At 39.2% G+C, this 23,277-nt stretch overlaps 1 protein-coding gene across 23 annotated transcripts in view; it reads left to right on the top strand.

Moving 5' to 3' along the window:
- spdi (sperm antigen with calponin homology and coiled-coil domains split discs) overlaps positions 1-23,277 on the top strand; it is a 94,674-nt gene that overhangs the window by 55,730 nt on the left and 15,667 nt on the right. For 9 of the 23 annotated variants that reach the window (XM_074091951.1, XM_074091953.1, XM_074091954.1 and 6 more), the window contains 12 exons: positions 13,839-14,187; positions 14,655-14,810; positions 15,267-15,452; positions 16,181-16,305; positions 17,231-17,390; positions 18,110-18,205; positions 18,293-18,417; positions 18,946-19,087; positions 19,596-19,778; positions 20,263-20,394; positions 20,937-21,074; positions 21,827-21,989. In XM_074091951.1, the coding sequence (XP_073948052.1) occupies positions 13,839-14,187; positions 14,655-14,810; positions 15,267-15,452; positions 16,181-16,305; positions 17,231-17,390; positions 18,110-18,205; positions 18,293-18,417; positions 18,946-19,087; positions 19,596-19,778; positions 20,263-20,394; positions 20,937-21,074; positions 21,827-21,989 (1,955 nt within the window). Of the gene's footprint in view, positions 1-1,259; positions 1,557-1,601; positions 1,625-13,681; positions 14,188-14,654; positions 14,811-15,266; positions 15,453-16,180; positions 16,306-17,230; positions 17,391-18,109; positions 18,206-18,292; positions 18,418-18,945; positions 19,088-19,595; positions 19,779-20,262; positions 20,395-20,936; positions 21,075-21,826; positions 21,990-23,277 lie in introns of those variants that run through there. The other 14 variants (XM_074091958.1, XM_074091964.1, XM_074091963.1 and 11 more) reach the window with 14 other exon arrangements.

Here is a 23,277-nt window from a genome sequence, read left to right as displayed (position 1 = left end):
CCCGAAAAAACTAAGTCGAAAACTAGAACAATCAATAACAACAATGTTTGGAATAATGCTAATGATGCCAAAATTATTGCAAAGAAATTATCTGTACAGCCGATAAGGTAAGTTTTTATAAGGTAACTTTAATGTTAGAAAAACCGGCCAAGAGCGTGCCGGACACGCCCGAAATAGGGTTCCGTAGCCATTACGAAAAAAAAAATACTTTTCTAATTGTTTCGTGTTTTGTAATATTCCAAGTTTATAGGTATATTTTATACCTGAGGCTGCTATTTACTTCTAAACTATTAATAATTCTTAAGAAAACGTAACCGTTATAGTTTTCCTTGTAAGTTTGATATACTTACTAACATCATGAATTTTTTCAAAAATTTTCCACCCACCGGTTTAGATTTTAGAGGGGTGGGGGACGCTCGATTTTAATGAAAATTTGCACTTTAAAGTTGAATATTTTGCAAACAAATCACTGAATCGAAAAATTGTTGTAGCAACACCTAATGGTTATAAAAGACCTTCCCAACGATACCCCACACTACAAGGTTGGATGAAAAAAAAAACACCCCCACTTTACGTCTATGGGACGTATACCAAAAAAAAATTTTTTTAGTTTTTATTGTACCATTTTGTCGGCACTCGGCATAGTTTACATATAATATATATGCGTGCAAAATTACAGCTTTATAGCATTGTTAGTCCCTGAATAAAGCCGCGGACGGACACAGACAGACATGGCGAAACTATAAGGGTTCTGTTTTTACCATTTTGGCTACGGAACCCGAAAAACGTTGATTGGTTGAGTAATAATTTTCATTCGCGCCAAAATAATTACACCGGAAGCAAATGCCAGCACTAGTAGATTTAACTCAAATAAAAATACTCTTAATTCCCACGTGGGAAGGTTAGTAATCACGCAAACCAGGTAACGGTGTTTACGCGCGGAATGTTCGCACGTGATTTGACTTCCATTTTTTTGCTGTTACGTTATCTCTGTCGCACTCGCGCACATTCCTTTCACTACCCTATTCAAAGCATCACTATTGCCGTCTTTGTCACACTCGTGGAATGTTGTCGTCACGATACTATGCGACCAAATTAGTTGTACGTTTAAGGTTAAATAGCGGGTAAAACTGTCGTGTGTTTTTAAGTTGATGGTGTCATAACTGAAATGAAAGCTGGGGAAGACTCGAAGTGCTTTTTCTTACGAGGTCTGCAGAGCGAGAAGGAAAGAAACAGCAACAGACATAGCAGTCTAGTTTGTTTGGCTCGGCTCGTTGGGCCACGGATGCCATCCGGTCGGCCGGGTGTGTGGTGCTTTCTTTTCGAACTTTTAAAAAGTTACTTTAATTCCACGTAATGTTCACAAAATTAACTTAGTTTTAATCAGTGAGACATGTGTTTTAGTGTGTCGTTCAGTGTCAACGTGTGATTGGAATTAATTACGTGGTCTGTGGTTCGGAATACAGTGTCGGATTGAATTGAAGTTGTTATTTCGACTTGTTGCACTTAAAGTGGTGACTTGGTGTGAGAAGATGCCCGTATAGCAATTCACGCAAGTCAGTGTGTCAAGCGATTTGTGAAAGTGACATGGAATGATTTTGCTGCTATGATCAGCCTTCAAGACGTACTTTACTTTTTCTTTTGGGTTATTCTCCAACATGCAGTAGTTGTCAAGTCAATTAATAGTAATTGACTATGTAGGAATTTTAGCAGTTGATACGGTGTCCTTTTGTATAAATATTTTTTCTTTTTTAATACCCGTTTTATTTAGTAAGTACCTTCATGTCTAATAAAATAATAATTTAACTATGGGAAAGGATCGGTATATACAATGTTTATTTGTATGTACTATCATATTCATACCTCGTTTAAATGATACCTACAGGCGTAGTGATTGATGGGTGTGAAGTAGGTAGGTAGGGACACTTCGCACTAAATCCTGAAAAAAAAAACATATTAGGTACAGTAAGGTAAACGTACGAGTGCTCGTCGCTGTCCCAATAGTTGGCATCTTCAATCTTATGTCATTAGCAAGAGAGATGACAGCAGGGTGTCGTCTATTGGGCACTAGCGTGTCGAGCACTCTGGCATTTACCTTACTTAATCAAAAAACAAGAAGTTAAAAATAATAACATTAATAGCGAGGTTCAAATTTTAATTAAATGTGTCAAACTGTTACAAACTTAAGTAAAGCTAAAGTATACCTAAAATATACAAAAGTTTCAAAGAACGATAATGTAATCTTTATTTGGATAATGGCTGTCATGTCAAAGGTTTCAGATGCTCTAAACGTACCGTACTTTCTATATTCGAAGAAGAAGAATAGCTAATTCTATCCACACAAAGAAAGTTGACCGAAGTTGATGAAAGTTGACTTAAATCTACAAATTTAGTTGCAATTGCACATTTCGAAGACACAACACAAGTAAGCTGTAACTTACTAACACATATTTTTTTATTAACGCGTCACCTTCAACGTATTTAAGTATACATATTTAATACAAGTAAATAACATACGTGGGTGGGCTGCAACACCTGGGTATTTAAACATGGTTACTCAACTCTTTTGTCGTTAAAAGAATAACAACATATTGCGAACATCTCAAACAATCGCTGTCTATCTTGACCTTAAAAAGTTCTCATGTGATTCGAGTGACGAATTTGACGAAACATTTTGCATACAACCATGGTCATATATGATATGGCTTCCTAGATTGAAAAATACACGATGCGACGTGGTGCTCAATAAAAGTAGATAAAACAGAATAACATAGGTACTGCTTAGCATAAATAGAACACTGAGGTGTAGGTTAATGAGAGAAGCTGAATAACGCATAACTACATTACTAAAATATGTAATAGTTAACGATCAAAAGATTAAAATGACATTCTAATTATAACATAGCCAGCATACCCGTGCATAAAAATGTGATTTCCGAAATGAAATTAAAATACACCTGCAAGATGTTGAACTTTCTGATAAACATGAATCTTGTAAAGAACCAGATGTATATACACAACACCAGCATGGATAAAATAAATCTCTAACATCAACAATAAACACAAAAGAAAACGACATAACATAAATAACGTGAGATGCAGCTGACGAGACTCACTTTAACCTTTTTGGGAGTCAGTTTACTTTCTGAGGGAGCAGTGAGCTCATATAGTGTTTCAACGACTCGTATTTAACAGTCAAACGCGTAATCCGATATCGGATGTTTACTAATGAGCTCATAACTTAACGGCTCGGCTGGCCTACTCAGATAAACACAAGTTTTTTACAAATCTTTAAAAAATATTGAATGAACTGGGCTGCTCTGAGAAGTCCACAGGCTAGCAACAATGAGACGAATGACTAGTAAGCAGCAGATGATCTAAGAAAATTACCGAGTCTTATGTTAACGAAATTTTGCCATAGAAATAATGGATGTACTAACTCATACAGAACTCACTTTGTTTTGACAACAAACAAAAAATCAGAATATCGACTTTCTTTTTTTCTATAGATTCTCTTTGGACAATAAATGTTTCAGCTTTAGACAGATTTAAGACTTAAGTACTACTTAGGGTTGTGCTTAAGTCAGAAGAAAGAATTTATGGAACAGGACATTTATACCTCAAAGTAACCAAAACAAAACAAAGCAACTAAATGTTAAAATGTTAAAACGTATATATAATGAAGTCGTCTACATGATCACTTGTGAACTTTTTCCTCTCTGACAAATGAGCTGGATACGATAACGACTATTTGACCAAGTGCTAAACCAAGGGCGATACGCAGTGCTCCTTATTACACGTTCATTTTATGATATCATAACTTTAATTGTATCAACAGTAACTTGTCCATGTTTAATTCGGTAGCATAATATGTAAATACGAGCGACTCATATGTGCATATGGTAAACAGATGGGGTTGCTCTGCTCATGGTTATAGGTTATTACTAATGGCCGGTAACATTGAATATCCGTGGTCATGAAATAATGCTATGTCCACATATTTCCAAGCCTAAACGAAGATTCTCAGACAAACAAACTTAACGTTTATATTCCCATGCTCAGGCATTAGGAATCATTAGTTTTCTAGTTCATATTCGTGGCGAATGGATGTAGCTATCGTGACTGAAAGTTGATCACGAACTGACACCGTAACAACAACAACCTCATTAAAGCATGAATAAGACTTTGTCTTAAATTAAAAGTTATTTCTAAAGTTTCATTCAGATTAAAAAAATAAGCCCATGTTTGAGAAGGATCAAGCTCACTAAAACATTCAAATGATGTACTTAATCTTTTTTGAATTACTATGGGAAATATTGGAGAACATTGGCTGAAATGTTGACGATTTACGAGTAGATACCTTGTTAATGCAACAATTTATTATTTTTTATGCGTTTAAATATTCCGTTCAAACATTGCTGAAATTGCATCGTAGATAGAATCCTCAGTGCCTCTTTTCTGCTTTCAAAATAGAATTTCCTAATGTTGTAGTGATTGAAAAATACTTACTCACCCTCCTTCACATCACGTTGAAAGAATTACCCGCTACACTGTTAATAGCAGCAACGTACTCTGTTTTTTCCTTATTAATTATACGTTATTCAGCTCAACTCATCAAGACTTTATTTATGAGTGCACTAGGTACGTTTTGTATTGTTACGAAGAAACAATTCATACCTGTTACGCTTAATGAACGTCATTGGCGCCCGGCGTCACATTGAGAAGCTTGTTTTGTTACTCATAGCGCCAATAACTTACAAATATAATTTTAGTCATTTTTTATATTATGGTAAAAATAGTTATTAAAACTGTAATAATAGGTGCTTAACTGTTTACAACCGAAATACCTAAATTTAGGCCACGTATCAACAATAGCAGAATAATCTTCTAGCTTTTTTAAATAGCCGTATAACACTCATTATTACCTTTCATTCTATAAATTTTTAACCCAATTGGGTTACAAAAAGTAAGCCGGTCAATCATTTCATGCAAAATCTTCCCGTTATCAAAGTACGAGCTTTCTACATCTTTATTTATTTGGCTGACTATTCCTGCTTAACGAAAGTTGCCAGTTAGATAATTGCAACGATTGCCTGCTTGCTAAATATATCACAGTCAGATTTCACTTCTTTGCAACTCTACTCATATACAAACAATTAAGAGAGCGTAGCCGAATCATACATAACAAATTGAATTATTTCCATCACAGGTTCATATTTCAAAGTCAATATCTAGTTCTATTTAATGACCATGTTAGACCATTGAAATTACGGGTCAAGAACTGCAGTAAGCTTCAACTGGTTTCTTTAGTACGGCTACGGCTAGAGGAGAGGAGAAAGTACTCGCAACTAGACGTTGCAATCCAACGGTGCTTTCTGCACGAAACTATGAATTTCTCATGCAGTCTGTCATGAGTCTGTCTCAGTAGTCTTCATCCGCTTTGAAACTGTTTGGAAAGGGTAATACTTTTACCGCTGCTAATTCTGTTCTGTTTTTGGTCAAAGTACAGTACCTACTATATAGTCATATTTTTAGAAATTATGTCCAACGTTAATGTAATTAATCATGAATCATTTAGAATGGTTACAGTACCCATTACCAAACACTAAATTAATTTTGCTGTCCTTTTTTCTTACTTGGTTACTTTTATTTACAAACTTTTTAACTATTTATTTAACTTTCCCTGAAGTTGGACGACAATGCAAGTACAGTCAAGTTTTGTATTAACACTAGTTTAGGTACATATTATTCAAAAATACGCCAGCAAAGTTAAAAGCTTCCTTTCTCCTTTTTGTCTGTCGCGTGCACTGCATTGCATATAAGTAAGTTTATATCATGGTATATTTGAACGTTGCATGTGTATTATCCTACCAAGGCCACTACGTCACATGCGATAATAGTGTCGCAAATTATGTTATCTTCACTTATTTATTTTGATTTTGTTATTGATTAGGCTGATATTGAAATTTGGTTAAAATCTTACTGAATCTGTAGTATCATAACGGAAGTAAGTATTTAGAAGTGGACAATAATGCACGGTGTCTACCGTGCCGTACACCCGGCCGCTTCCATCAGAAACACCTGGAGGTCTTTGAGGGATGCTCGTGAAGTTGACAACCCATTTTTTTTTGCCCGCTGCTGCCCCACCTAGATCGTTTGTTCATCGTTAGTTCATGTTTGTTCAGTTAGTTAAATCGTTAGGACCCAATAAGGGAACTATTTTTACAAACAAAATTTTTCGTCTTTTGTTACTTATGTAAATATGTACACTGTACACATAGTAGGCCTACATTAGTTCACATTGGTTCACTAAAAACTTTCATTAAGACCCATTTCTGGTTTTTTTTATGATTTTTCAAAGTGGGGTGGCTACCATGACCCAACCTGCCCCATACGAGTTTTTACGATTTTTTTCGACTGGTTTTCGTTAGTTCACGTTTGTTCAGGCAATTAAATCGTAAGGACCCGAGCCGGGATGGCTGCACGCACTAACGAAAAATTTTAGTGAACTAACGTAAGTAACGTAGGCCTACAAATTTACATAAAAAAGACGAAATTTTTTTTTGGGATGGCTAGCGTGAACATAGCCTCCCCATTTAAAAAAAATAGTTTCCGCATCGGGTCCTAACGATTTAACTAACTGAACAAACATGAACTAACGATGAACAAACGATCTAGATGGGGCAGGAGCGGGCAAAAAAATGGGGTGGTCAACTTCACGGGCATCTTTGATGGATATCTATGTCCAACAGTAGACCTGCTTAGGCTGATATCATGATGAAGGCGATAAATAATGCAACTGTGTAGTCAAAACTATTTAGCACCAAATGTTCTCCAAGTACCTACCAATTACATTGCATGACAACTGTTATTTGTGCACTATATCAGAACCAGTAAGTAGGTATTTTGATCTCATATTTATTTAATCAATATCTGTACTTATTGCCCTTTATGTTCACCTCGACTTTTATTGATAGGCAACCCCACATATTGTTAACTGTAAAACCACTTGTTATGAATCGGCCTTACATAGGTCTAGAACAGAATGAATGTAATGGATGTAAGTGAATGAGTGCCCTGTGCGTCTCTGTACTTGGCTATATCTTCCACCAGTTTTCCACAGTTTTCCACCATATGAAAAGATCTTCTGTCTACTATCAGTGAGTTATATTGGGAAAATTGGGATTTAGTTAGCTCTATTTGCGAATTATTAGTGGCAATTAGCTCTAAATCATACTACATAGACGAGATTGACCGTAGTCAATAATTTATTGAATCAGGCGTTACTTTGCGGAGGTACATCAATGAACTACGAGTAAAAGAATTTCAACAAACACGCAACGTGGAGTCCTTTCTAGGTCGTCCACAGGTCGTCTACCTCAGCTTTTATTTACCTTTTAAGTTCATGGCTATTACATTTCTTAATATGGTGCACATTACTATAATTATCTTGCCTTATATACCGACTCCATTAAACCTACTACCATTGAGTTGAGATGTTTGTTGGTCGTGACGTGTTCTGTCATTGATCAACTTTACTGTATTACCTAAAGCAGGCGTTTTCAACCTTTTGGTTTTAACGGCACACTTTTTGTTCATCAAAGTTTCACGGCACACCAGTAAAAAATAGCCAAGTGTGAGTCGGACTGGCGCGTAGAGTACCTAAAGGGTTCCGTACAGTATACCCATAATATGTATAACATAACGAACAGCGGGGGCTTATTAATAGGGTCTCGTTGACACCTTTTGTACAAATCCCATATACTTCGCGGCGATCGCGGCACACCTGAAAATATACGCGGCACACTGGTGTGCCGCAGCACACCGGTTGTAAACCTCTGACCCAAAGAATAGGTATCTAGTATGGCTACGGTCAAAGGGGCTGACGCTGACCCTCCCTTGGGCATGGTGTATTGATTGTAGGAGTATACAAACAATTAATTGAATATCTTAAAACCTGACAGTAGTTTTGTTTAGAATCGAGAGTCGAATCGCACGTTCCAAAATAATACAATCACTTTTTATTGAACACCAACACAATATAGTAAGCAGTATAGAAAACATAGGGAGGTACTTGTAGATGGAGATTTTCCGAGTTAAGCAACAGGCGCCCTACCTACATTCATAACCGAGATTTAACGATTTAATATTTTAACCCTAGATCTAGTATACGGCCCTATGTGCTAAGAATTCACAGATCGATTTAAAGCATTTAAGAATAACCCTCTTTAGTAAAGAGTCTTTACCATAGACAACATAGAGCAGTCTGAGCGGACCGGCTTCCATATCGGCAGCGGGCGACCTCACGCGGCCGCGGCTGGCCATTCACCCCCCAGTTTGTTCCTTTTTCAAACCGCGAACGTGACCAATCGGGGATGCGCTTCTTCGTTGTCAACACCGGTGATTGGTCGGTTTTGACGCCTAAATGTTTTTTTAATTCGTTACGACTAAGTTTTTAAGAGTCAGACGATAGATAAAAACCGGCCAAGTGTGAGTCGGACTCGCGCATCATGGGTTTTTTACTTTGTTGATTATTTATTTGTAGTTATGTATGTCAAAATATATTCTACTATAACTGTTGCCCGTGACTCCGTCCGCGTAGAACAATGCAATTTTTCCGGGATAAAAACTATCCTATGTCCCTCCCCGGGACTCAAAATTCATTTAAATCGTTTCAGAGTTTTAGGCGTGAAGAGGTAACAAACAAACAGACTTGTACAAACTTTCTCATTTATAATATTAGTATTAGTGGGATGTTTGAATTATGTTATAGTTATCGCATTATCTGGCTTGCTAATGCGCTTATTTGAATATAAAAGCGATAAATAACGGCCTTGTGAATATCGAAATGTTATGGGCTCATGTACTATGGGTGTGCGAACTTGTATTGTATCGTATTGCATAGCTTTTTAAAACATAAAATAACAGTATACAATGAGAAACCAGTTTACAAAAGGCGAACTTGTCCCATAAAGGGATCTCTTCTAGTTACCCTTTGAACGATTGAACACGTCATGAAAAGTTAAAATTCGCTTTCACTTGACGTAAAAAACCGCATCGAAATCAGTCCTACCGTTTAAGAGCTACTATGCCACAGCCAGACTTCAAATTTATAACACCCATCTTTTTGCGTTGGGGGTTAAAAAACTATCCCCCATAATTGTTCCAACTTCCGCTCTTCGAATTTCCAACAAACAGGGTCCAAAGTATGTCAAATTAGCGGTTATTGTCTTATGTCACGCACACAGACACCCATTTATTGTACCTACACACATCCGCTTTGAATAACCCTAATCTAAAATTTTTTTAGCGTTCCGTACCTCAAATGCCATAAAATAAATCCCAAGTTTACCTTTTTTTATTTTTAATACCTTAATAATTTAAAAAACCATTTGTATGTTCTGCCAAGTTAGTAATTCTACTTGATTTCTAACTACATTCATAGTTTTGTATTTTTGATTCATTGCGCTCCGTTTTTTAATCAACTATTTAGTAGACGAAAACTCATGCTAAACAATTAATAGGAAAGCAATGTCACTAGCACTCGATGGTAAGTTTACAACTCTCAAAAATAATTCGCAAGGTTCCGCAATATTTTTATTTCTGCTTTTCTTTCTAGCTAGATCTGTCAAATTTCGGATCAACCAAACACGAATTAATATACGGCTACTTACTCGTATTTTTGTACGCAATGTCAAATTTCATGACATTCATTTTTCACTGCATGCTCCACCAATTTATTATTATATTCATCTTATTTATTTTGACAGATTGCGAAGAGTTAATATTTTATAGTAAAATTTCGCTGTGAGAAGTGCCAAACAAGGTACCACCTTGGTACAACTTATTTCTTTCCTATTAAGTATTAATTGTTTAGCGTTTTTTTTTTCGTCTACTATTCCTGTAATAGTTGAAAGAAAAGCAGATTATGCACCACGCATTAAGTATTTTATATTGCTCTCGGGCTTCAAATCGGCATTCGGTAAGTACAGTAATAAATAACTTTCTGCTTGGTGCAACAATCTACTATATCTATCTATCAACTACCCACGCTACTATTGTGTTGCACTATCATTGTTCCCATTCGTATCTGATCGCACCTTCTGTACCTTTTACATCATTGTATGCAAATACATATTTTACATCACTTTATGGTCTCGACCGTTTTCGTAACCCATTTAAGGGCAGTTGTGACCCGTAACTCTACAATAAGGGGTTTCTTGGCAGGGGAAAATTATCACTAGATGGCGTTAGGGTCTTGCTTGTGATTGACTCATTTAGTTATTAAATCAATCACAAACTTTTAGATTCTCATTCGAGTATCGCACAATTCGCACAACGAAGCTACCGAAGAACGGTTAAGCTACTTGCACTATTACTTATTCTGTGGTTAAGCCCGGGTTTCCTAGGATTAGCGGCGCCGTCGCACAGCGGCCGCAACAAAGCGGTGAATGACGTCACCAAACGTTGTCCATGTAAACAAAATGCGCGGTTTCATGACGGCGGCTACATGACGGCACCGCTAATCCTAGGAAACCAAACCTTTAGTATCCATTAGTGTGTTCCTCAACCTCGACATTGGCGGAATCATTGATGTGGCTATATTTCCAAATGATGATGATGATGAATACGAAAACATGACAAGCTGCGAGAAAAAACAAACAATTTATGGTAAATAAATAAATAAATAAACCCACACAGAAGACAGTCAACTGCTGTTCCTCATACATAACCTAACCAACAAATAGTTGGAAAACCCCCGACTTTGTCACTTCAAAGTTCAATATCTCAAAAACGGCTCAACCGATTTTGATGAAACATGTCTAGGAACCATCGCTAGAAAACCTGCTTTCAAATGAAAAATCAAATCGATCTACCCGTTTAAGGGCTACGGTGCCACAGAAAGACACACACAGACACACATAGCGGTCAAACTTAAAACATCCCTCTTTTGGCGTCGGGGGTTAAAAATAGGTTTGTTTTTAAGCAGGTACCTACAATAGCGAATTTACCTGAACACGAGAAATAAATAACTTAATTATCTTATCGTAACAAAATCAAATTATATAATAATATGTAGCGCTAACGGCCGCTAAAATTGAAACCCGGCTCTTATACAAAGTAACAAAACGTCCGAAACAAGTTTGATGACGAGCGTTCTATCTATTCGTTGAAAGTAAATCAAAATGAACAAAGCTATAAAACTAAAAAACAAAGCAAAGAGCCCTAGGTGCGGCCGTGCCCCTATTAGCATAGGGGAGACCGGGGAGCGCCGGCGAGGGGAATACGGGCCAAATTGACGCGCAGGAAGGGTAATTGAAATTTAAATGGGCTCTGCATTTATTGCAGCTGGAATTGCATTACAATGCTAAATAATAGTTTCACTGTTATCCATACAAATGAGGGATCGTGGAAACAATTTGTTTTGTCTGCGTAGACTTTAGTTAAGGTTAAGGAATTAATTGGAGCTTAGGGAAGTAATCCGCCGTATACTTAAGATGTTGAGAGTTTGAGACACTTAATCGCGCATGTCGCAACTCAATTTTTTCAAGTAGCCTAAGATTTTGTTTCCACTAGAGATGTGCGGGGAATGAGTTTTTCATGAACCTAAGGAGACGCTTTATTTACCAATTCTCGCACAGCACTGCTATAGTGGAAACCAGGGATGTAACGGATGTGGTTTTATCGGAATCGAAAACGGAACTAGATGTTTTCAGTTTTGTTTATCGGAACCAGAAACGGAATCGGAACCGGAACCAGAACCGGAGCCTGAGTGATAGGTGAGCGTGAGCGAGCGATAGGTGGAGCGCGTGGCTGGTTTAAACCTGCAGGGCTACTACGAAACTCGAAACTCGAAGTTCGTATCGTACCGTCCCTTTCGCTCTCGTATTAAATAGTATAAGTGTCAGAGGGACCGCGCTAAGCATTGACATCCGATATAACTTCCGTTTCAAAAGTAACCGAACGGGAACCGAAATGGATGTGTACTACCAAACGGAAGTTCCGACTTAACGGAAACAGAACCGGAGCTCTGTAACATCCCTGGTGGAAACAGATGAGCGGAGCGAGGATAGGTAAATGAAGCGTTTCTATTGGTTCATGAAAAATACATTCCTCACACATCCCTGGTGGATGCGTAGCCTTAATCTTTATCTTCTTCCTTACTATAATGTATTTACTTTTTGATCAAATACCTACACCACTCCCTTCACAGTAGAATGATCCCTCTTCTTTAGAAAGTCGTTTAAAAATATTGATTAACGCGGAGAACATAGTTAAATTAATGTTGGTACTTATTTAGTTCGGAGATTAATGAAAATATTACCTTCTTGATCCAGTTAAGCATGGATTACAGTTAAAGACAGCAGTTGTTGAGTGGGTTTTGGATTAAACACCTCATAGCAGTTCAAGGGCATGGATATTTTATAATAAGTAGATACTTCCATTGGCGTATTTATCTAAACGAATTAGAGTGCAATATTGGTTATCCCGCGTATGTATAAGATATTACATACTTCCATAACAATTTACTATATTATAGTTAAGCATAGCAGTTAATAGACTCCTAATTATTGAAGGCTTGATTAGATAACATTAAATTGATAACTGTAATAGGCTCAAGCAAACTCACGTCACGGTTATAATATACCACGAGTAAGATTATATTAATTTTCTACGCATGGATTTTTCGAACGCTTTATATAAGGACACCTGTCTTTGTCATTAAGTTTTAGCAAATGTCTGTTGTCGGAATACCTACTTCAAAATGAAGACTGTACAGATTTAGTGAATAATATTTTTCCATCGTATTTTGTTCGTATTTATTTTACTTTATCTTCAGTAAACTTCAGTAAGCTAGTTGAAAAGCAAGATAAATACGAAATTTTCCGCAAAAATACGACAGAAAAACATTATTCACTACATCTGTATCTGTATACAGATGTGCGAGTTGCAGAAAGTTTCCAAAAAGTTGGGAAAGTTCTCGGAAATTTCTGGAATTTTTCACAAGAAATATAGCAAATTTAAATGTAAGAAACGGAAAGTTTCAATCCCCATACAAAGTTGTCAGAAGTTTCAGAAATTTCTGGAAAGTTTCCTTTGGCACATCAGTACATCTGTAGCGATGGTAATGTGTAATGTACTTCCTTAGTTAGATTTTACGTTTTACTTACTTCCAGGCTTTTATTTTTTTGCTAATACGTAGTTCCTTTTTTAACACAGTTGTGGGTTCATTGCTCAGACAATGCATCGTATAACATCTTTACTTACTTACTCCGCTAGTGCGAAGTGGATCTTGGTATCCGATACGTGTTGGCGTCAACGCGCCCTGTTCTCTGCGATCTCCTCCCAGTTTTGTGCGTGAAAGTCGCGTAGATCCTTCTCCAGTAGTTCTTTCTAGCGGTACTTAGATCGACCAATAGGTTACCGTGTATTGCTTTGTCCTGTGTATCGCTCTTTTATCTTTACATCGTTTAGTATATTTTTATTTCAAAGGTTTCTTCGTTGATTGTTCAAAATTCTTGGTCGTTATGGTCGTCTACAACTCACGTCTCGTCTACTAATTTTAAAACTTTGTCACGGGATCAACTCTTGTTTTTAAATCGTTATCGCTTCAACCACGTGGAATAATTATGTCGTAAATATTATCTTTACACGCTGATAACTCGTCATCTATTTTTAGATAAACTTAACAACGCTAACGTAATTAATTCCAATCACGCAGCCGATCATACAGTGACCGTTACGAATACAAAAACTTACTCGACCAACGAAACGAAAATAACGAACATGATATAAAAAGCAGTCAAGATGATGAAGTTCAAATCATTATTCCGTAGAGGACCAAGCCAGGGCAAGCAGGAGCCGGCGTTGAAAGGCGCTCCGTCGGTGTCTAGCTTGGACTCCAAGCACCACAAAGTAGCCCCCACCCGTGATAAGAGTTTGAAGATCTTCGGGTCGAAAGAGAAGCTCCATAAAGCGCATAAGAAGAAGGAGTTAGGGAATAACAATGCAGTTCTAGAGGATCAAGAGGGGGAGTTCGAGGATGCGCAGGGGCAGTTTGAGAGTGCGGAGGAGCTGTCGGTGCGGGGCTCGCAGGAGTGCGTCAGCCTGCCCGTCATGCTGAACGCGGAACATCACATGCCAGGGTTCCAGGAGGTCGAGCTAAGACCCAGGCTGCCGTCGGAGGTAATAAACATTCTTGTCATAAATACTTATTGGTCATTTTAAAAGTATATGCATATCTATGCGTGCATAAACTTTTGAACTGAAATGTTATTGCCCATGAGATTGCCTTTTCTTTACCATAATTCCTTGCCTCCATCCTGCGGTGCCAAAAGTACTTGCTATTATTATTATTGTAATAATTCCTATAGCTAAAATGTATTCGTTTGAAAAAGGCAGCAAAGTAGAATTGGATGCAAGGCGTAAACTAACTAAATAAAATCAGAAGGCCTAATATTAAAACTACACTAACGTGTCGTGCGATGCTCGCAATTTCACAGCAAAAGCTGTTTAAACTGTCTACATTACAGCATGTCATCAGTGCTTCTAATTAGGGCGCAAAAACAGTCACTGTTGTTGAAATTGGCATGGAAGATGTCACTATCCATCACCATCATCATCATATAAGAAGTTATCTTTAATCCTTTTAGGCATCACTGGCATCTGGTGCCCGAGAGCTGGAGTCCCTGCGGAGGGAGCTAGAAGCTAGCGCTATGGAGCGAGCGCAGCTGCAGACCAAGGTTGATGAGCTGTTGGAGCGAGCTAGCGAAGCGGAGCGGCTGCGAGCCGAGCTGGATCGACTTAAGGTTAGAGTGTGTGTTAAGGTTAGATACTTGAAACCAGTGGCACCAGGTCCCAGGACTTGGAACTGTTGCGTAAAGAGCTGGAAACAACTGTCATAAAGCGGGCACAGCTGCTGAATTATCATGATGAGAATGTTATATTGACACCAGTAGTGCCATGAGTTGGAAGCTTTTGGGAATGAGTAGTTAGAGCTGCGAAACAAGTACTCAATTATATAATCGCTTATGTAATCGTTTACAATTTAATTGATTTAGCAGCAACTTGTTGTAACTACAAGTATAAAAGTTTCGTTTTTTATGTAAATATCTAAAATCTGCAAAAACGTACTTATCGTCTCTAAATACATTTTTTTTTCCTACTGCCCAGTGTACGTGTATGGGCCCGAAATGATGATGTAGGTAAATATTAAATATCCTTCGACGAGACAGCATTTCGGCTCAACTCCTTGTCTTTTCCAGCTGGTAGAGTCAGAGCGTGAGGCAGCACTGGAGCGTCTGGCGGATGAGAACGGTGCGTTGCGCGCGCGGCTGCGCGGCGTGGCGCACTCGCCGCTGTCAGACAGCGAGAAACGACAACTGCTGCTGGCGCCCGCGCCGCGACGTATGCACTCCTCCGCGCCTGCTAGCATCGCGCTCGCGCATAATGTAAGTGGAAAGGGTTTATAGCTTACTAACAATATCTTTGCTTCGCTGTCATCAATCATTGGACCTGGCAGTTGAATTCGAATTGTAGGATTTTATTAAATTCCAATAGGGTTCGCAAAAATTACATTATGGTCTTTTTAGGCCCCTAGTACACGAGGCTACACAAATTTTAGATACCCAATGATGATTTTAGATAATAAATTGTGTATGAACTCGATTTGACAATAAATAAAGATATATTTGAACGAATAAAAAAGTGCTTGCATAATCTCAATTCTTGTGTGCTACACCTACCCAGAATAATTTGCTTGTAGCGTGGAGGATTACGTTTACTTGACAGTTGGAAATAGTGTAGTTGTATACATTTTTAATTAAATTATTTTATGTGTTAAATCTAACTTTTTTAAGTACTAACATTATTTTGAAGAGTTATACTAACAAGAATAAATAAATAAATAAATATTATGGGACACAAAAGCTTGTATGTACTATGGATACCTACTAGGCAACGGATAAACATACTTATATAGATAAATACATATTAAACATCCAAGACCAGAACAAACATTCGTATTATTCATACAAATATCTGCCCCAGTCGGGAATCGAACCCAGGACCTCAGGCTTCGTAGTCAGGTTCTCTAACCACTTGGCCATTCGGCCGTCAGAATGAGATCAATGTTATCTTAATGAATTAAATAAAGTATTATTATTATTATAATTGACAGGGCGAGGGAGACAGCGGCGACGCGTCAACGCCAGAGTGGGACAAACACTCGTCGTCGTCTCTTAGCGAGGTGTCGGTCGCCTGTCTGCAGGACCGGATCCTGCAGATGGAAGAGCACCATTACAGGTGAGCAAGACAGCAGGTCGCTGCCTATCGACAGCTGAAATCAGGGCCGGCCTTAGTCTACGTACGCTCTAGCCAACCGTGCGTTTTGACCGCGCTGTCTCTTTCTCAAGCGATGTTTTGAAGGGGGACGGCAAGCTAAAACCGTGCCTAGCCTAGCCATCTAGGCGCCTCGGGCGAGTCATGCCTTTGGCGCCCCTTTAAATGCGACAAGCAACAAAACGACAGGTCGTGTTTGTTAGACGTGGAATACTCATACTCACTTCTACGACATAAGTCCATAATAGTACATTGTGTCTTAAGGGCGGTAAATAAGTAATTACGAACGAGAGTCTATTAGAAGCCCGAAGTCGAAGACTGACGGCTTTAATGAGTCGATGTTCGTAATTCTAGTACCGCCCGTGCGACATACAATGTTTTTCATCACATTTGCGAGTAAACATTTTATTTCTAAAAGAAAAAATATAATTCTTACAAATATTGGCGATACCTTAGGCTGCGCTCTTGGCAGCGCCACCCTCCCCTCCCCCTCCCGCAGCATGCGCCGCAACGTGCGTGTGCATGTGGTCCTGCAGCAGCGCGCGCAGCGCCATCAGTACGGGCATGGACTAATTTACCGACCTTGGGCTTCATGGCAAGCAAATTTATACGCGCAATGACTCATTTACCGACCACGGGTTTCATGACAAGCACATTAAGGTCGAGGGTTTTATTTGGGGGGTTGCAACCGAGGTAGCCTGCCTGTTACGACACTGTTTACGAGCAAGTGTGATGAAAAAGTTAATACTAGCTGAGTCTAGTTTTTCTTTAGATTGATAAAACTAGGTATTCATATTATGTGGTGATTTACAAATAGATTGAATTTAAGGAGCAATAATTTAGTTGTCCTTTAAATGTTACAATCCTCCTTTCAAATCTCCGTTTCCAGTACAAGTGAAGAGCTCCAGGCGACGTTGGCCGAGCTGGCTGACCTTCAGACGCAGCTCGCAGACGCCCACGCTGACAACGAGCGGCTCGCCGACGAAAAACAAGTGCTGCTCGAGTCGCTGTGCCGGCAGACTGAGAAGCTGGAAGACAGCCGCACCAAGGTATTTGCAGGTGGTAGGACCTTGTGCAAGGTCCGCCCGGATTGCTGCCACCATCTTGCTCGCTAATGCTGCCGTGAAGCAGCAGTGCTTGCACTGTTGTGTTTTGGCGTGGAGAGTAAGACAGCCGGTGAAATTACTGGCACTTGTGGTATCCCATCTTAGGCCTCTAGGTTTGCAACGCATCTGCAATCCCCCTGGTGTTGCAGGTGTCTATGGGCGGTGGTGATCTCTTACCATCAGGAGATCCACTTGCTCGTTTGCCATGCAGTCGAATAAAAAAAACGACGTTCTTTGCAAAGATCGGCTACGTAAGCCATGTAAGGGTTAAAAATCCAACTTAAAACACTTACAATGCTTCGGTTCGCCAGTGCATGATTTCTAAATATTTTTGCAATACTTACTTCCGCCGTGGTGGCCTAGTGGTTTGACCTATCGCCTCTCAAGCAGGGGGTCGTGGGTTCGAATCTCGGCTCGCACCTCTGAGTTTTACGAAATTCATGTGCGGAATGACATTTGAAATTTACCACGAGCTTTGCAGTGAAGGAAAACATCGTGAGGAAACCTGCACAAACCTGCGAAGCGATTCAATGGTGCCCCAAGTTCCCAATCCGCACTGGGCCCGCGTGGGAACTATGGCCCAAGCCCTCTTGTTCTGAGAGGAGGCCTGTGCCCAGCAGTGGGACGTATATAGGCTGGGATGATGGATGACTTACTTCCAGGTTGACACACTTCAAGAAATGCTTCTCCGTGAAGGAGTGGAGCCAGAGACGCTACTCTCCGGGGACACAGACCAACAGCTATTGGCAGTTCTCAAGGTAAACTAGTACAAAAGTATGGAATCAATAATTAGAAAAATAACGACTCTAAACTGATAAGACTACAAATTAAATTTCTCTTTTTAGGTGTCTCAAGAAGAGAGAAGGCTTTTGATTAGTAAGCAGGAGCAGTTAGAGGCAGATATAGCTCAAGCTAAAACCTCGTTGGAGGAAAAAACCAAAGAAACCGACACGCTCACCGAACGAGTTCGGTAAGTGTTTATCACTAAAAATGAATGCGTGACTGATTGAGGTGCACTAAAAAGGGATATTTCATTATTCCTACAAGATAAGAGCTAGCCAATTTATACTCTTCCACAGGCGTAAAGCCGCAGGATAAGCTAGTAACCTTCATAAGATATCGTTTTACTCTGAAAGCATTATATTGATTGTATGCCCTGTATAAAATACTAAAACTAATTTCTCCAGTTTTAACAGCTACTTCCCAAAACCCACCAAATTATGGTGCGTACGGAGGAAATTTTATGAAACTGTATGATATTAATATTATTTAAGCTTTCGTGAGACTTAATTGATCAAATTACTAAATTAAACAGTTCTACTCACGATTATAAGACAGCCAGATCAGTTTGAGTCAGATTGTAAGTAGCGAACGCACTGAACTATGAAAAAAACTTCCGAAAAGATTGAAATTTCGACTTAAAAACGACGGAGACTTAGGAATAACGGTTCCTAACTTATGAGCCGTTTAATTTAGTAACTGTATGATATTGTTATAGAACATTAGAGAGCACTTTAGAGCGGTGCGAGGCGGAGCGGCTGCAGTGGGAGCACGAAGCGGGGGCTTCGCGGGAGCTGGCTGCTGCTAGGCAGCACCAGCTTACCACACTGGGGGAGCTGCTAGACCAGGCCAAAGCTAAGGTGGGAGAGATTGTTGGGTTTTTCGACGTTCTTTATGTCCTTGCCCTTTACATTACGTACGTCATACAATTAGAGGGGTGGAATATGGATTACTACATACTTCTCTGTCACCTTTCGACTTCTTCCAGACAGTTTTCTTTCTACTTAAGTTACTTATAGTTTAAAAAACATCTTTCAAGATTTTTATATCTATCTACCAACTATCGTAGAGTACAGAAGGATTATAATGTTTCCCCGTATGTTTTTAAATGATTTTTATAAATGATATTTATTACATTCGTCTTCAATCAATCGATCATATTATCCCACATGGGCTGGCAGCATAGGCTGCTGAGTAAAGACCTCTTCATTTTCGCGCCAATTTGTCCAGTACTATGCCAGTCTTATCTACAGTTTATCAGCCGACTGCCAGACAGAAAGAGAAGGGGATAATATTCTTCTTTGCAGCCCCAGTTTTAACACTTTTAAAACTTACTAAATGTTTCTTAATACGGTATGTCCGCTGTAGCTAGCGGAGCGTGCAGGCGCGGCGGACTCATGCGTGGAAGCGGAGGCGGCGGCGGCGGCGGCGCGGCGCGAGGCGGAGGCGGCCGCGGCGCGCGCGCACGCATTGCACGATCGTCTTGCGCACGCCATGCGTCAGCTCGACCGTGCGCACAGCGATGCGCGGAAACTGCACGATGACGCACTTGTGAGTCCATACACCAAACGTGTACCTACGGTCAACCAATTTGATTCCTGGGCCACCATGGAAGCTTATCAATTTAAAAGTAAATAAATGTCATTACGACACGGTTCTGTGATGGCCTAGGAATCAAATTGGCTGACTATGCCTTGTAAAATTTTCGAAATTACTGCACCTTGCACTTGGTCCTCCCAGTGCAGTCCCACCACAAGCAATGTTTTGCCAACCTTATATTTTCTACGCTTTGTTATCTCGGTCTTTCTTTAACTTTAAGGGGACATTCAAGAAGTCAAATGAAGTTAATTTGCCTAAAACTAGTGGTCTACCTTTTAATTAAAAGTTAATCAAGAATTAAAAAAAAAAAATACCCGGTAAAACGGTGTGAAAGATCCTTAATTTGTGACGTAATATTAACTTTGCTTGTTATAGCCTAAATTGAATAAAAATGCTTGGACCTTCACTTTGACACGTCATCTTTATTTATTTCCAGGTGTCCCGTAACAACGCCAAGTCCACGATATCGGAGCTGGAGTTTCAGCTGGAACAGCTGCGACAGGAAAAGGCGGCGCTGCAGGCCGAGCTGCAGAGTGCACACGACGCGGCCAACGAACTGCAGATACAAGTAAGTATATTTAAACTGAGAAAAAAACCATGTCAAAATCTTTATGACATTGACATTAGATGAATTTTTACTTAGCCTTTGTAAAAACTTTTTCGCTACATCTACTATAACCTTTAACCGTAGACTATTAATAAGTATACTAAAATCCAAATTCTATAGATACTAATTCAAAAATTTACTATTTATTTCACCGGGCTGAAATTAAATGAAAAAAAAATACGAAAGTGAGAAGGACGGTATGATACGAACTTCGATTTTCGAATTTCGTAGTAGGCAACCCGCCTATATACTTGGCGACTCTATTTACCGGCTCGGATATTACCGACATGGAAATACCGCCTGATTTTTCGTGTACACGCCCATAGAAACTCATGTCAGATCGACGTGACTTTGTATGGGCGTGTACACGATAAACCGGTATTTCCATGATCAAAAAAAATCTGCAGTTTTGTAGCAGTATGTATACTGATTTCTACAACCATCTACTGGTATTTCCAAGTGACGTCCTTCCAAAAGCCCATTGTTATAAACTTGTGTTTCAGCTGCAAGTGGCGCAGGACGAGAAGTTGTCTCTGATGTCGCGCGCGGGCGAGGCGCTGGCGCACGCGGCCGACACCGAGCGGCAGCTCAGCGACGCACGCGCACGCGCCGCGCAGCTCACGCGCGACCGCGAGAGAGACGTCAGTATAAACCACAGATTACAAATCGTAAAAAAACTATACGGTCCGTCAAGGAAGAAACCATAGATCAACAATGTTACGTAATTTGGGCCAATTTTTATTTTGTTGCAGACATTTTTGTCATTTTGAGCTTATTTTGTGTAACTCAAACTTTCCTTACATTTTGTGTAACTCAATGGAAAAATTTGTAGGACATAGCGTTAAATTGGGCTTACCATGATCCGAATAAGCAAAACTTTACCAACTCACCAAAATTTATTGAAATCTGAGAAGTCGATCCTGACACGTGTCACTCCCATACTGAATATGCTAAAAAACAAAAACATTGACGTATTTAGTACCAGGATGACAGGTGTCAGAATTGCCTTTCTTAGCGGCGGACTACTATAGTATAACCAATTATGCTAATTCTCTTTTGAAATTGAAAGCTGGTGCTTCTAATGTGGTCCCATTTAAATTTGATCGAGATCTGACCTTTAGTTTTTAAGTTATATTTAGTAATATGAGAAGTTGTCATTAAGCGATTGTAATTTAGATTAACTGAAAAGTGAGAGAACAAACAATTTTACCACCACAAAAATATTTTTCTCCCAGTTTGAAGTCGGTACCTCAGCACTGTTATATATAAAATACAGATTTTAAATATGCTTGAATAATAGCATAGCCTAAGTACTAAACTGATCGCTGGGTCAAAATATCCGCACCTCAGGTGGATAACAAACAAAAATCTAATAGCATTTGGACATCGGCAGGAGGCAGAATGGAAGCAGTTCCAGAGCGACCTACTAATGACGGTCCGCGTGGCCAACGACTTCAAGACCGAAGCCCAGCGGGAACTGGAGCGCCTGGTCTCCGAGAACAAAGCTGCACGCGACCGCATCAGACTCCTGGAGGACCAGATACACTCGCTCAAAGGTTAGTGACGTGATAGGCAATAGTATGTATGTGTGTATGTAAACTAATTATTGCACATAAAAATAAAATAAAAAGAAATACAAATACACAGAGAGGAGAGCAAAGGCGAGCTTATCCCTAAATAGGGATCTCTTCCAGCTAACCTAGTAGTAATAGTTTACAATAAACAAAGAAATAAAGCAACAAAGGGGGTGTCATAATGTCAATGCAACACGTTTAAAAGGGGGTAGAATTCAATTTAGGGTATACCAGCATTGAGGGTTTCTTGACAAGCGAAGTATCGTTAGATGGCGTTAGTATCGAGTGGACCGTTTAACGTAACAGTGTTGCGATTGGTTCTTTAAGTTATAACTAATAACAAGCGTAACGCAAATGTAACCGGGATGGAAGTACCGACCCTGTTTTTCGTGTACACGCCCATAGAAGCTCCTGTCAGTTTCTCACCCCAAGTTATCAAACGGACCTCACGATCATGATACTAGCCTGTCACAGAAACCCTCAGTTCAAAAGAGTTTTAAGGTAAATTGATTGATTATTAATAGTAGATTGATAACCAAGGGTGGAAAGTGACCCATTTCACCCGAGATATTTCTGGCGCTTGAACGAAGTGAGAGCGCCAATAGTTCGAGGGGAAATGGGTAATTCCACCCGAGTTAGACACTCTACTTTTCATTTCGACTGTGAGGAAAGTAAAATACTATAAAAAATGAGAATAATAATAAATTGAATTTACTTATATCCAACCTCCAACGGTACCTTTTCGACTGGCCACTTGCCACGGCCAATTAAAAAAAAATCGAGTTGGTCACAACCAAGGAGCTTATATACAAAACTGGAGGTTGAACGCCGAACGAAGAAGTTTGACCTTTGTTACTTATTTATATATTCCATCTCTTTCTTTCACATTTCACGAATGACTTCCATCTCTTTCTTAAACTAATTAAAGAAAGAGATGGAATATGTTCGTGACGTAATAAAGATAAAATTTCTTGTTTAAAAAAAAATGTTTATAAAAGGTAACCTTCAAACGGTTGTTTGGCGTTCAACCTCCAGTGTTGTATAAAAGCTCCTTGGTCACGACGTGCATCTAGATGGTCATGCCGAAACGTGAAAAAAAGTATCATTGACGTAACTCAATTATCTTCGACTCCAAGGCTAACCGAAAAATTAAAAAAGAATTACTTTCCACCCTAGAGATGAAAACGCAATTTTCCACCCGGTTATCTACCCATGAAAATTAAACTTTCCGAACAGGAGAAATGAAAAATAACTTGCATTATAATAATAA

The sequence above is a fragment of the Choristoneura fumiferana genome, chromosome 9, assembly GCF_025370935.1.
Source record: "Choristoneura fumiferana chromosome 9, NRCan_CFum_1, whole genome shotgun sequence".
Classification (NCBI taxonomy): Eukaryota; Metazoa; Arthropoda; class Insecta; order Lepidoptera; family Tortricidae; genus Choristoneura; species Choristoneura fumiferana.
Note: the sequence above shows the minus strand (reverse complement) of the source record. Positions and strands in the feature narration are given on the sequence as shown.